General features: G+C 37.0%; 2 protein-coding genes across 4 annotated transcripts in view; one reads left to right on the forward strand and one right to left on the reverse strand.

Annotated features, from left to right (window-relative positions):
- Ska2 (spindle and kinetochore associated complex subunit 2) overlaps positions 1-14361 on the reverse strand; it is a 30276-nt gene extending 15915 nt beyond the window's left edge. The window contains exon 1 of one of the 3 annotated variants that reach the window (XM_047545231.1): positions 14230-14361. In XM_047545231.1, coding sequence (XP_047401187.1) covers positions 14230-14262 — 33 coding nt within the window. In that variant the 5' untranslated portion in view covers positions 14263-14361. Of the gene's footprint in view, positions 1-8340; positions 8397-14229 lie in introns of those variants that run through there. The other 2 variants (XM_047545233.1, XM_047545234.1) reach the window with 2 other exon arrangements.
- On the forward strand, positions 10058-10963 carry LOC124981096 (NADH dehydrogenase [ubiquinone] 1 subunit C1, mitochondrial-like). Its single transcript, XM_047547274.1, has 2 exons — positions 10058-10125; positions 10612-10963. Exons 1-2 carry the CDS (start codon positions 10058-10060, stop codon positions 10805-10807), a joined length of 264 nt encoding a protein of 87 aa, XP_047403230.1. The 3' UTR covers positions 10808-10963.
- Positions 14362-14451: the final 90 nt, after the last annotated feature.

The raw sequence follows: 14451 nt of genomic DNA on the forward strand, positions 1-14451 counted from the left end.
CAATAGCATCAAACCACAGGGAAGTGAAGGAAGAAAACAAATTGAAGTCTTGCCCACTGTTTTGGGCATAGAGATAAGAGCTGGTAATGGTATGTTCAGGATTCACCAGATAGTCTCAGAAATGCATTTTTAGGGCTGGGGAGATAGCTCAGCTGGTAGAGTGCTTGCCTCACAAGCACAAGGCCCTGAGTTCGATCCCCAGTACCGCAAAAAAAAAAAAAAAAAAAGGAGATGAAACCCTTAAATGCTTTTTTTTTTTTTTTTTTTTTTTAAATAGAACATTACTCCCTGCCCCACACCTTTTCTGTACAGAGGATTGAACCCAGTGCATTCCATCTGCTAGAAAAGCACTCTATCATTGAGCTACATTCCCAGTCTTTTTTTGATTTGAGACAGGGTCTTGCTCCTTGCCCAGGCTGGTCTCGAACTTGAGATCCTCCTGTCTCAATCCCCAGAATCACTAGGATTATAGGTCACTTGTGCTACCTCACCTGACAAAAACATTGTTTTAAGGAAGCATTAGGTATCTCCAACACTTCTAGAATGAGTGTGGCTATATACTAAGCAAAAATACATTTTCTTATGTTCTTTTCACTCCAATGCGATTTAGAAACACCTTTGTTTACTCTGATTTTACTTTGTTTAAGGCTCTGGTTTACCATCATCTGTACTATATTATAATCTTTTGTTTGCATGTATAATATCACCACTTGATTGCAAATTTCTTACTGACAAGATCCCTTTTTATTTTATTTTATACCACTGAGCTATGCTCCCAGGTTCTATATTCCTAAATTTTAGTACAGCCTATTCAGTCTAATCCACAATGATAAAAGGGATGAAAGAACATTCATTTATTTGAAAAAAACAGTCTTACCACCCTTTGAAAATCTGTTTTAAACCAGGTGTGGAGGCACATGCCTGTAGTCCCAGCAACACAGGAGGCTGAGGCAGGAGGACTGCAAATTCAAAGCCAGCCTCAGCAACTTAGTGAGTCTAAGCAACTTAGTGAGACCCTGTCTCAAAATTAAAAATTGAAAAGTGCTGAGGATGTAGCTCAGTGGTAAAGCACCCAGTACCAAATAACAAAATAAAAACAAATGAAAACCTGTTTTAAGGGGCCAGTGGTGTGGCACAGCAGTAGACTACTTGCTTTGCACGTGTAAGGCCCTGGGTTTGATTCCTAGTACAACAAAAAATAAAATAAAATAAAAAAATAAAAATAAACCTACCCTATTTTAAGTGGAATTTATTCTAAGTTCCCAACAAGTTGAGAGCCACCTATAACATCTACACAGACAAAATTGGTTTTTTGCCTTTTTCTATTAGTGTTTTGACTATTATCCACTCTCTTCCAAAAGAACAAGTGCATATCTATGTTTTTTTTCTGATACAGATAAGAGCAATACGCACTAGCACCAGGTTACAGACATGTTTTACCTTACAAAAGGCAGCCAAAGGGGAAGAACATGAGCAGAAGTTTTATATTTTTCAGTTCTTCATCTCAAGATTTTACCTAAAACTATTGCTAGACTTTAAAAAGTCTGGTCTTTCAATTGAAGTAATCTACTTCTTTAAAGCTTTCAGAATCTTAATTTGTGTTACTTGTGCTATGAATACATAATAGACTACAAGGGAAGATTTTTTACAATATATTGAATGAATGTGGTTTAGTAATAGATAAGCCTACAGAAAATTCTAAAATACATTACAACATAGTCTTAACAGTCATGGAACTCTGGTTTTCTTCTCTTTTGGCTTACCTACCTTCTGATTTTACTTTAACAAATATGTAAACATGTATAATAACTAAAGAAAAAAAATTTTTTTAATACAAGGGATTGAACCCAGTGGTGCTTAGCGGCATCCCCACCTCTTTGTATTTATTTTGACAGGGCCTCAATAAGTTGCTGAGGCTGGCTTTGAATTTGCGATCCTCCTCTATCAGCCTCCTGAGCTGCTGAAATTACAGGCCTGTACCACTCTGCCCAGAATAAAGCAATTTTTTTTTATAAAGTATAAAGCATTCTATACTAAGTCATTCTTCACTTAAAGATCATTGGGGTGTAGGTGGGGGTGTCACTCAGTGAGAGAGCTTTTGCCTAGCATTGAGGGGGGAAAAAAAAGATGCCTGGGGTTTCCCAAAACCTGTACAATTAACTCCAATTTAGTATGATTCTTCACAAGTTGATGTCAAAATTCTCTCTCTGTCCACTAAAGGTTCACACTTTACACCTCAGTCACCTTAGTTTACCTAGTAAAATTTTACTGTTCCAAACATGCCAGGCTGTTTATTTTTTTGTTTTTTGGTTTGGTCTGGTTTGGTTCTGGGGATTGAACCCAGGGGGACTTTAACACCACACTATATTCCTAGCACTTTTTAATTTTTTACTTTGAGAGAGTGTCTCACTAAATTGCTTAAGGGCCTTGTTATAGCTGAAGCTGGCTTTGAACTTGATATCCTCCTGTCTTATCCTCCCATGCTGCTGGGATTATAGGTGTATAGCACAGTCCAAGCCCAATCTGTTTTTTTAAAGCACTAATCTCTAATGTATCTGACAAGAAGTATACTCTCAAATATGTTCTTGTTACACAGACTATTTTAAAATACATAATATTGCCCAATATATATGTATATATAAAATAATCATAACTCATGATAATTCATACTCAGTGTATAAAGAATATATGCCATCATATGCTACTTTCCTAAATTGCAGAATCCAGTTAAAATAGTGCACACACTTGAAACAACAAAGTAGTTTTTTTGTTTGTTTTTTTGTTTTGTTTTTGTATTGAGGAATTGAACCAACAGAAAAGAGAAGCTTTACCACTGAGCACATTTCCAGCCCTTTTTACTTTTTTTCATTTTGAGATAGGATCTTGCTAAGTTGCTAAGGCTGTTCTTGAACTTGAAATCTTCCTTCAACCTCCCAAACATCTGGGATCACAGAAGTGTGCCACCACACTCACCCAAAAAGACTTATTTTGACCCAGAGTTTCAGAGGTTTCAGTGCATGGTCACTTGGCCCTACTGCTTTGGGCCTGTCACAGCGGAGTACATCAGGCTGGTAGCTCAAGTCCAAAGGAGGACTATTCATCTCAGGGTGGCCAGGAAGCAAAAAGAGAGGGAGAAGGGATTCAGGGTCCAAATTTTCCCTTCAAATGCAATCCCCCAATGACCTAACTTCCTCTAAAAGATTCCACCAACCTCCCAACAGCATCACATGCTGGGGGCCAAGTTGTTTTCACATGAGCCTTTGGGGGACATTTCAGAACCAAACTACTGCAAACTACAAATTCCTGTTAATCATTGGCAATTTTATCTACCTGTATATATTTTTCTAGTGAGACAGAGCTCCTCTAAGAATCCTCAGCCTAAAGAAATATATATATATATATATTAAACACTAGGCTCTATGGGGCTGAGATTGTAGCTCAATGGGAGAGCGCTTGCCTAGCACGTGTGAGGCACTGGGTATTATGTACACCTACAACTAAAAGAAATATTTTTAAAAATTAGGCTTTAAAAGAAATGAGGTTGACTTAGTGACCAAGTATATTACCAAATAAATTGAACCTGTGCATTCTAAAAGGCAGGGGGAAAATGGGAAAGTACAATAAGCACCAAGAAATAATGTGTTTAATGTGTGTGATTGTTATTTGAAAACCAAGCACTAAATAAGCACATTTCTGGGTATGCAAAAATTACCTAAGACAAGCCTGGCACATTGACACACAAAAAAAGGTTCTAGTTAAACACTGGGCACACTAGTGACTGGAAGGGACTTCATTTTCCCTCCTCTGCCCAAGAGGATTGGTTTGACCCAAAATGATACCTGCATCTATCATTCCTGACTCTTCCTTAACTCCAACCAGAGACAAGACCTTAAATTTGACTTAGGAAACACAGTGGCACACACCTGTAGTCCCAGCTACTTCAGAGGCTGAGGCAAGAGGATTACTTGAACCCAGGGGTTTGAGACCTGCCATGGTAACACATCAAGAACCTGATTCAACAAAACAAAATCAAAAGACCACAAGTCTGGCTCAGGCATGTGGGAAGTCCAGAGCTGGGGCACTGTAGCTTGGTGAGGGGCTTGCATGGTAATTCAAACTGGAAAGAAAGGCTGGGGTATGGCCATGCCACATCAGGAGGTTGTTTCCTACAGTGCTATCTATTCCAGGAAGACATGGAAATACAGGAGGAAGCTGAAGGAATACACACACTGTGGACTCTCCTGCAGCAAACAACAAAAATGCCAGCACATACCAGAGTAGTGATAACTGCACTGTAGTCACAATTTTGTAAAAATTATACATGCTCAGAAAGAACACCACCCAGGATGGGAATGGACTATTCAGTGGGTGCTTCAGGATTGTGATGTCTGGGATTTTTTTCCCAACACTGTATTATAAAAGTTTTCAATCTTATAGAAAAAGAGAAAGTTCAGTGAAAATCTATCAACTCAAATGGGAAAAAAAAAAAATCATAGATACATAAGATATACTGCATGTTTGTATAAATATGTCAGAATATATTCTACCTTCATGTTTATCTAAAAAGAACAAATAAAAAAATCATACACACAATAAAGTGATGCCTGTCAGAGACTGGGGGGAGTGGTAAATAGGAAGTTATTGATTATTGGGTATAGAATATCAGTTTTATGAGATAAAAGTTTTGGAGAAGGACAGTGGTTTTATTGTACAACATTGTTAATGTATTTAATATCACTAAAATGAATACTTAAAATGGTTAATATGGTAAATATTATGTTACATGTATTTAAACACAATTTAAAAATTGGAAAAAAGTTTAGGAACATAATGAAAAAGTGAGTGAAGTTTCCAGCTTTGATAAAATACTGATCTCACAGGTTCTTCAACTGAATCCTCCTGGCTCTTGCTCACAACACTTTGCCTTTTTCTCCAAGTTATAAAACCCCTCATCTCTGGTCTTTCACATGTACTATTTCCTCTGCCTTAAAAGTTTCCTTCTCCCATAACAACAAATCCCACCATTATATATAAGTATAATGCACCAACAAAAATACAGGAAAGAGAGGGCTGGGGTTGCAGCTCAGTGGCAGAGCGCTTGCACAGCATGTGTGAGGCACTGGGTTCACTTCTCAGCACCACATATAAATAAATAAATAAAATAAAGGTCTGTGGACAATTTTAAAAATATATATTTTATATGTATTATATTTTTATATTATAAATATATATATATATTTTTTTTTTTTTTTTTTTTCTTGGTGGTACTGGGGATTGAAACCAGGACCTTATGCATGCAAGGCAAGCACTCTACCAACTGAGCTATATCCCCAGTCCTAAAAAATATTAAAAAAAAAAATACAGAAAAGACCAAAAAAGTAATTCCTCTCCTTCAGGTGGTTGACCTCCACTCATCCTTTAACTCTGAGCTTATATCACACCTCTCACAAGAAACATTTCCCAGGTTAGGTTTATTTTTCCAATATGCCTCCATAATACCCAGTATTACTTATTCCCATCATGGCATCTGTACTTAATTTCTTTGTGTATTTTGTCACAGACATTTAATCAATATATTCAATTTATCTGTCTTCCAGATTAAGTTCTTAATATTTTTAGTGTCTTTACTAGCCTGCCTAATAGCCCTTAAGCTTAATGCTATATACTTTCATCATCTAGTTTCATCTAAACTTAGGCAAATTAAATGGGAGGAGGAAGAATTTGTAAAAGTTCCAAGTCTCATATTTACTAACAAAAATAAATTTTTCTGAAATGCAAATTTTATAGTCATTAAATCACCAAATGAAAACCTTAACAAAAATGGGCTGAGATTGTTTCCCCATTTATAAAATAAGAATAAAAGTACTGAACTCAAAGAAGCCAGGGTTAACTTATTCAAACTTAAAATGTTATATATTAAGATAAATTAGAAGTATAACCTATTTTATGTGTGGTGCTGAGAACCAAACTCAGGGACTCCAGCATGCTAGGCCAGCATTCTACCACTGAGCTACATCCTCAGCCCTTTTTCCCCCTATTTTGACACAGGGTTCTGGCTAAGTTGCCAGGACTGGCCTGGAACTTTCAATTCTCCTTCCTCAGCTTCCAGAGGAGCTGGGATTACAGGTATAGGCTACCACTCTAGTTCCCACTTCACATTATCATCACATAACATACAGCCTATCTTACTCTATCTCTAAAATTGAAGATGTATTCACATCAAAATATAATTTCAAAGCAGGAAAAACCAAAGTTTCCTCCTTTGATAAATTTTTATCCAAAAACCTTCATAATTATACAAGTTCTAAACAGAAAGTTCAGTGATGCCTTAAAAAAATGCTATCTATTCACTTTTCCAAAGAAAAGAAAAAGGTTTCCAAGTAAACCAGTTTTCTTCCCTCAGTCCCTCCCACAGGTTTGGGTGTTGTTTTGAGAAGGTCTGGCTGAGTTGCCCAGGCTGGTTTTGTTTTTTGTTTTGTTTTTATGGTGCTGGGGGTTGAACCCAAGGCCTTGTACATGCAAGGCAGGCTGGTGTTAAACACTAAACTCAATGTGATTCTCCTTCCTCGGTCTCCTAAATGCTGGATTTACAGGCCCACACTACCATGTCATGCTTCCCAATGGTTATTTTTTAAAAACACAAAATTCCACCTACCTCTCTAACAGCCCACTAGTAAGATATGGTAATTAAAAACCAAAGAGAAGCCAGACACGGTGATGTTCAGTAACTGGAGATGCTGAGGCAGGAGAATCTCACATTCAAGGTCTCATAATTTAGTGAGACTCTGTCTCAAAATAAAAAATAAAAAGGGTTTGGATGTAGCTCAGTGGTAGAGTGCCCCTAGGTTTAATCCCCAGTACCATCACCCCCTGACACACACACAAAAGAAATACAAGAGTACCAGTAGAAATCACACTAAGCACACTATTGAAAACATTATAAGCAAGATTCCACACTAAGAAAAACTAAACACTGTTGAAATTTTAAAAGACTTACTAAATGAAGAAATATATAACGTTCATACATCAGAAGGTTCCATATTAAGATATCAATTCTCCAAATTGTTTCAAAATTCCTGCAAGCTTTTGTTTAAAATTAGAAATTGACAAAAAAAAAAAAAAAAAAACCCTTTATGAGGAAATGCAAATGATCAAAATAGTTTTAGAAAACAAGAACAAAGAATGAGGGCTTACACTAGATGATTTCAAGCCTTACTATAAGGTTATAGTCACCATAAGAGTGCAGTATGACATAAAAGAACAAAATAGAGTTCAAAAACAGACTAATCTACACATACCTTGTTTAAATTTTTTTTTTTTTAGTCGTAGATGGACACAACACCTTTATTTTATTTATTTATATTTATGTGGTGCTGAGGATCCAACCCAGTAACAGTAACAGGTGCTAGCCAAGTGCTCTACCACTGAGCTCTACCACCCCAGCCCACATATACATTTTTGATTTATTCAAAGGAGCCAAGGTAATTCAAGGGAAAATGATTCTTTTATCAACAAATGGTACTGGAACAATGGGATATCCATATGCAAGAAAAAATAAATAAATAAAAGACCCTCCACATTTACATTATACCCTAGGCAAATACTGACTTGTAAGAGTGATTCAAATGTAAAAGGTAAAAACCATAAATCTCCTAGAATAAAATATATGTGGCCTTGAATTGGAAAAATATAGCTTTTTTTTTTTTTTTTTTTTTTTTTGCGGTGCTGGGGTTTGAACCCAGAGCCTTGCGCTTCAGAGGCAAGCACTCTACCAACTAAACTATATCCCCAGTCCCAGGAAAATATTTCTTTTTTTTGGTGCTGGGGATTGAACCCAGGGCTTTGTGTTTGCAAGGCAAGCACTCTACCGACTGAGCTATCTCCCCAGCCCCAGGAAAATATTTCTTTAAGTATAAAAAAGTAAACACTAGAGAATGAAATGCATGAATGGAACTTCATCAAAGAATTTTTTTTCTTTTTTACGGTTTTATGTATTTTTATTTCACACATTCAAGTGTATCTGGGATAAATTCCTAGAAGTGAAATTTCTGGATCAAAGGATCAAAATATGTGTATCTGTAATTTGGACAGTTAGGGTCAAGTTGACTTTGATATTCATCAAAGAATTTTAAAGGAGAAGGCAAATAATGACTCAGAAAACTAAAGGACTCTTAGATGCAATAAAAAAGCAACACAATTTGGAAAAAGGTGAGATTTTAAGATACCTCACTAAAGAAGATATACCAATTATAAATAAACCCAGGAAAAGATGCTACCCAACAATCCCATCCCTCAGTATTTATGCAAAAGAATTGAATACATGTCCCAAAACTTGTATACTTCAATGCTCACAGCCATTTCATTCATAACAGGCAAAACATGGAGACCCAAAGTCCATAATCTGGAGAAGAGATAAACAATGTCATATTCTATACAATGGAATACTACTCAGCAATAAAAATGGTTTAACTACTAATATATACAACAGAGATGAATCCCAAAAACATTATAATAGGTACAAGAAGCTAGACCCAAAAGGCTATATATTGTATAATTCCATTTACATGAAATTCTGGAAAAACTAGATATTATGGTTGCCAGGGAGTTTGGGAGGAAGAGGTTAACTACGAAGGGGCACAAAGAAACTTTTTAAGGAGATGGAAATCTTATATATCCTGGCTATGCTGTTGGTTACATGACTGCATCCATTTGCCAAAACTCATGAAATTATACACTTAAAATTGGTGAGTTTATGTAAATTGTATCTCAATAAAATTCATTACAAAAAAATGATGAATTCAGTTTTAGCTCATCAATACAAAAATAAACTTTAATTCAAGCATTTTTAAATTTAAAATTTAAGCATTTCCTACAGCATACAAAATCAACATTAAGACCTGAAGCAAGTTACCATAGGAAATATACAGCAGACATTGTTTTCATATCTTACCAATTAATCATAAAACTCAATTAAATAAAAAAGATTTATCCAAACCTATCCAAATCTGTTTAAAAAAGAAAAAGAAGCAAATTACAAAGTACTACTCATGTAGACAAGCCACAACAAGTTTAGATATAAAAAGTGTTTTCTCAATGTGTTTCATTATGCAGTGCAGTAGGGAGTTTTTAATATTAGGAAAAAGGTTTAGTCAAATTATGACTTTATAAAAAGATATACTTCTTGTTTTTAACAAAATTATACAGTTTTCAGCAACAAAGTTTTATTATTTACAAATACTGAAGAAAGATGTAAGGCAAGAATCAAAATTCTGGCGTGCACTCTGCTTTCAGATGCTTTGACAATACTATTGCACTGCTAGCTGTAAAGTACAGTAGTGCAATAAAGTCAGAGCATTCGTAAGCAGTAATAAGTAGGAAATGAACACAAAAGAATCTTGCATCAGTTGAAGCTTCAGTGTGAAAAGAATTTAAAGTTGGGTTGCCACTTTGGTCAGAAGACATCCAAAACAGAAAGACATTTATACCAATGTGATACTGGTTTTTGATGACTAATCAACCATTAACATTCAAATAGAAACATGCAGAGATGTAAAGGAATTTTTTAAATGTCTTGAGTCTTGGTAGTAATTAACTAGGATATTATTAATACCTTAGAATTGGTATTAACAAAACCAATTATCAGTATTAAGTCAAAATTGTGATAAAGTTTTCTGTTCTCTTTTGAGATGGTTTATTGGTTAGCTCCTTTTCCAAAGCAAATGATTGATTACCTACCACACAGAACAAGCCTGTTCAATAAGAATGTTAAAGAAAACAAATGAAAGATAAAACAATAAATGTATAAAATCTCTATATACCTAAACTACAACGAGAGAGAGAGAGAGAGAGAGAGAGAGAGAGAGAGAGAGAGAGCGCATTTGTAGGGCATGACAGTGCATGCTTGTAATTCCAGCAACTCCAGAGGTTGAGACAGGAAGATCACAAGTTTTGAGGCCACCCTCAGGGAAAATCTATCACAAAAATAAAAAGGACAAGGGATATACTCAGTGGTAAAGTGCCCCTGGGTTCAATCCCAAAAATTAAAGTACTTATTACTATGGCTTTTTATCTCAAAAGTTTACTGAGGGCTATTATAACAAGGAAGGACACTGCCAGAGAATCAATGTGAGCTAAACATGACAACATTAACCCAACCTAATTGAATTTTATTCAAGGAGGTTTTTACATTTAAGATTTATATCTTAAATGGAAATATAAATCTTAAATATAGAAGGAAAACATATCCATTTTTTTCCCAACTTAAAAGAATCAAGAGAAAATAAAGGAGAAAGAGGCCTGAGATGTAAACAATAAATTTCCTTAAAAATCAAATGTAGGGGGCTGGAGTTGTGGCTCAGTGGTAGAGCACTTGCCTGGCATGTGTGAGGCCCTGGGTTCGATCCTCAGCACCACATATAAATAAATAAGATCCATCGACAACTAAAAAATATTTTTAAAAAACCAAATGTAGGGGCTGGGGTTGTGGCTCAGCTGCAGAATGCTTGCCTAGTATGTTGAGGCACTGGGTTCAATTCTCAGCACCACATATAAATTAATAAAATAAAGATCTATCAACATCTAAAAAAATATTTTTTAAAAAATCAAATGTAGGCTGCTGGCCCCCGCCAGGCTCCCCAGCGGTCCTTCGGCACGGTCAAAGTTCTACCTGCGAGATCCGCCGAACGACAAACCTGACTGGCTGAAAGTTGGGCTGACCTTGGGTACCACTGGCTTCCTGTGGTTTTATCTCATCAAACAGCATAATGAAGATGTTTTAGAGTATAAAAGAAGAAATGGTTTGGAGTAAATTTTGGAGTTACTGCTATAGTATGCTCCATATAATGATTATAGAAGTTCTTCTGGATTCACTGATCTATTGAGTTTTGAATGTCAGAGAAAGTTATATGTGAATATATATGAAGTCAGAATTCATGTTTTCTTTGATTAAACGAAAGAAATGAAACTAAAAAAAAAAAAAAAAAAAATCAAATGTAAGGGCTGGGGATATAGCTCAGTTGGTAGAATGCTTGCCTCACAAGCACAAGGCCCTGGGTTCAAATTCCTAGCACCACAAAAAAAAAAAAAAAAAAAAAAATCAAATGTAAACCTAGAAATAGAAATCACAGAGTTGGCATGGTAGCCCATGCCTAATCCCTGCTACACAGGAGGAAAAGGTGGAAGGATCCCAAGTTTCAGGTCAGCCTGGACAATTTGGTGACATCCTGTCTCAAAAACTAACAAGCCTGGGGCACATCACTTCTTAGTGGTAGAGAGGACCTACCTTCAATCTCCAGGGATTTGGGGGGGTTGTAAGGATTAGTAAGAATATCAAAATATCACACTATGCTTTTATGTACAATTACTAGTTGTACTACAAAAGGAGGGCCTTGCGCAAATATCGATTAGTAAGTAAAGGGAAAATAGAGAACACAGATTAACCTACAATGACCTCATTCCTCCCATAGTAATGCTGACTGATGCAAAAATACATATCCATTATTTTCACCAACCTTCCTTTAAATGGTCTAGTTCAGCTACTTGCTGGATCAAGCCTACAAAGAAATGGACTCAAATTTGGGACAGCTGGAACATGAGAGTCTTGATCTCAAATCCTGGGCCACAAAACTCAACTATGAGAATATTTAATTCTGTTCATCAACTGTTGGGTTTTAAAGACAAGTGTTCATAAAAGACAAATGTTTAATATTCTGAAGTGGAAGTTAATACAAACAAAAAAATAAGAAAAAATATTAAATTAAGATCAGGCTATTTACAAAACAGATTACTTTTTCAAATTTAAACAGCATGAACTCTCTTTTCACCTATTAAATATTCAATACTGGTCCCCTGCAAATCTTTTATTTAAGTATTGTAAAACAAACAAAAAAAAAAACAGAAGATTGCACAGGAAATCATTTACCTTTAGAATCTTAGAAACTACAATGATTCTGGTTCACAGATAAAACATCTTTTAAAGGAACATGGCAAATCTGAAGATGAGATGCACCAACCTTACTATCTAGTCAATACGAAATAGGAATATTAAAAACAACAGTAAAAATTCCAATTCATTTTTAAACCCTAATGATTATGGAAAAAAAAACCAGTAACTTGGAAGGGGAAAAAAGCTACCACCAATTTACTTTCAAGAAATTTAAGGAAAAAAAAAACCCTGCTTTCTAGTCTTCCTCTCATCAAAAGGAAGTTTAAGTTACCTCGTAATTTAAACATCTAAAAGTTTTAAAAGTCTGGCTACCGTCAACTTTTTAAAACCTCCATTTTTCAAAATGTTTACTTGGTTTTTCCCTTAAAATAGAATTTTTTCACTCTTAACAACAACAAAAAAGAAGTCTTGTAAGAATATTGATGCTATTGCAAATGGTAGAAAAAGCTTATAAATTAAGCAGTCAACTGGTGTGGGGGGACATCTGTTAAAAAACAATTAAGTCGAAATAACTGCATCTGGCAAGAGGAATTTAAAATGGGGGAAAGGGAAAAAACATTTATGCCTATTGATAGAATCAAACTCCAATCCTTGACATTTCGTGTATTAAAAAAAAAAATACAATAATGATAAAAAACAAAAACAAAACCGAACAAAATATTCATTATTGCAGGTTTGGAAAACTGCAAAAAGAAAATTCTTCTTCCCTATTATTTCTCCCTCCACCCTGCTGCTTCCATTCCCCACACTCCCTCCATCAAGAAAATCTGGACGCAAATGTTAAAAAAGTAATTGAAAGCTATAGAATTAAATGTATATATAGGGCTGGAGTTATGGCTCAGTGGTAGAGCACTTGCCTAGCATGTATGAGGCACTGGGTTAGATCCTCAGCACCACATATACATAAATAAATAAAATAAAGGTATTGTGTCCATCTACAACTAAAAATATTCTCAAAATAAACAAACAAATAGTGCTACAATTCCTTAGCAAATCAAATTAAAATAAAAAGATAAATCAAGCCTCACATTTTCTGGGGTAGGAATGGATGGGGGGTGCTAGGGTGGTACACAGTATCTTCCAGGATCATCACAGGTTCTTTCCAAGGCAGAAGTTAGAGACCCAATATTCATCTTGGAAAGAGCAGCCTGGGCACACAGATACCTAAACCGTAACGCCAGGGAATGGCGGGGAGGAGGAGAACAGACTGAAGCTGGAGAAGGAAGTTTTTTACTTTTGAAATTTTTCTTATTATTTTCTTTAAAAAAAGAAAATAAAACCACAAAAGGAACTCAAAAATGGGTTCTTCCTCCAAGTTCCATATTTTTTAAAGAAGCCAGCCCAATCTGAAAATACTAATAATGCAAGCGAAAAATAAAGACTGAAGACAGAACAAGGGAGTCAAGAAAAAAGCGCGGGCTATCAAGTTGGCAGTCTAAGGATGGGAGGGAGGGAATTAAGGGACAAGTGAGGGCAAACCCCGTAAAGAAAACAAGGAACAGTCCCTGAGCTTGGCGCCCTCCTGCAGGCCACACACCACAGCGTGCTTTCCAGTTCTTCGCCCCCGCCCTCTACTTTCACAGATGAATGTAAGTGGGCAACTCGAGAGCAAGGTGCCTTGCCAGTTCCAATATCGCCGGCTCTCGAGGAAACGAGTCTGTAGTTAGATCCCCATTGCTCCGACCGTTCGCTCACCCAAAGCTTGCATCCTCCAGGCCAAACACACTTGGGCTAGGGCTCCCTTGGCCGCTAGGAAGTTGGAACGCACGTTTAGCATCCTTTCTCAGACTTTCTCAGTCCGCCTTCGAAAACGTGAACGGTTCAGCCCTAGAGCGATTTCTCCCCGCGCTCCCTTCTCCGGCTTACAGCCCACCCCACCCTCCATCCCCCTTATCTAGGGATGTGAAAGACTTCCCTCCTTGGGGCATTGATAGACCGTCCCAGTCCATTTTTTTGGGGGGGTGGAAATACATAAAACGCTGTTTCCATCAGGCACAGCTCCTTGAGGGGTAGAAAAGTGAAGGCAAGGAACAAGGAATTCCAAGGGCCCCACACCCTCGGCATCTCCCGCCATTTCCCTCACGAGTTTCCCGGATGTAACCCCTTCCCCCCGCGGCGGTTAAGAGACCTGGCGGTGGCGGCTCCCTTTGGTGCAAGAGGAGGGAACTCGAATTTGGCCCAGCCTCCGCTGCCCAGAGTTTCCTGCGACTCCACACTGCGCCCCACCTTCGAGGCCACTGGGGGAAAATTAATTAACCAGTAGGTCTCCTTCACTTTGCACTCACCATCAGTTCGAGCTTATCGACCTCCGCCTCCATGTTGAATAGTTGACATTCCTCAGACCGCGGCGGCGCTTAAGCTGCAAGCCGTACTAGCACTGAGGGTCTCCATTGGACAGCTGTCACTCAATGTTTCGCACTCATTGGCTCCTCTGTTTCACCGGCGCCCGCCCATTGGCAACTGGGTGCCGCCCCTCCGTATGAAACACATTTTTCTGTTGGGTAAAG

This window comes from Sciurus carolinensis, chromosome 3 (genome assembly GCF_902686445.1).
Source record: "Sciurus carolinensis chromosome 3, mSciCar1.2, whole genome shotgun sequence".
NCBI lineage: Eukaryota > Metazoa > Chordata > Mammalia > Rodentia > Sciuridae > Sciurus > Sciurus carolinensis.

Excerpts from the sequence above, each read along its gene's own strand:
- LOC124981096 (XM_047547274.1), top strand. The coding sequence starts at position 10,058 with ATGGCTTTTTATCTCAAAAGTTTACTGAGGGCTATTATAACAAGGAAG. Across the intron at positions 10,126-10,611 it reads GACACTGCCAGAGAATCAAT|GCTGCTGGCCCCCGCCAGGC; the intron begins GTGAGCTAAACA and ends AATCAAATGTAG.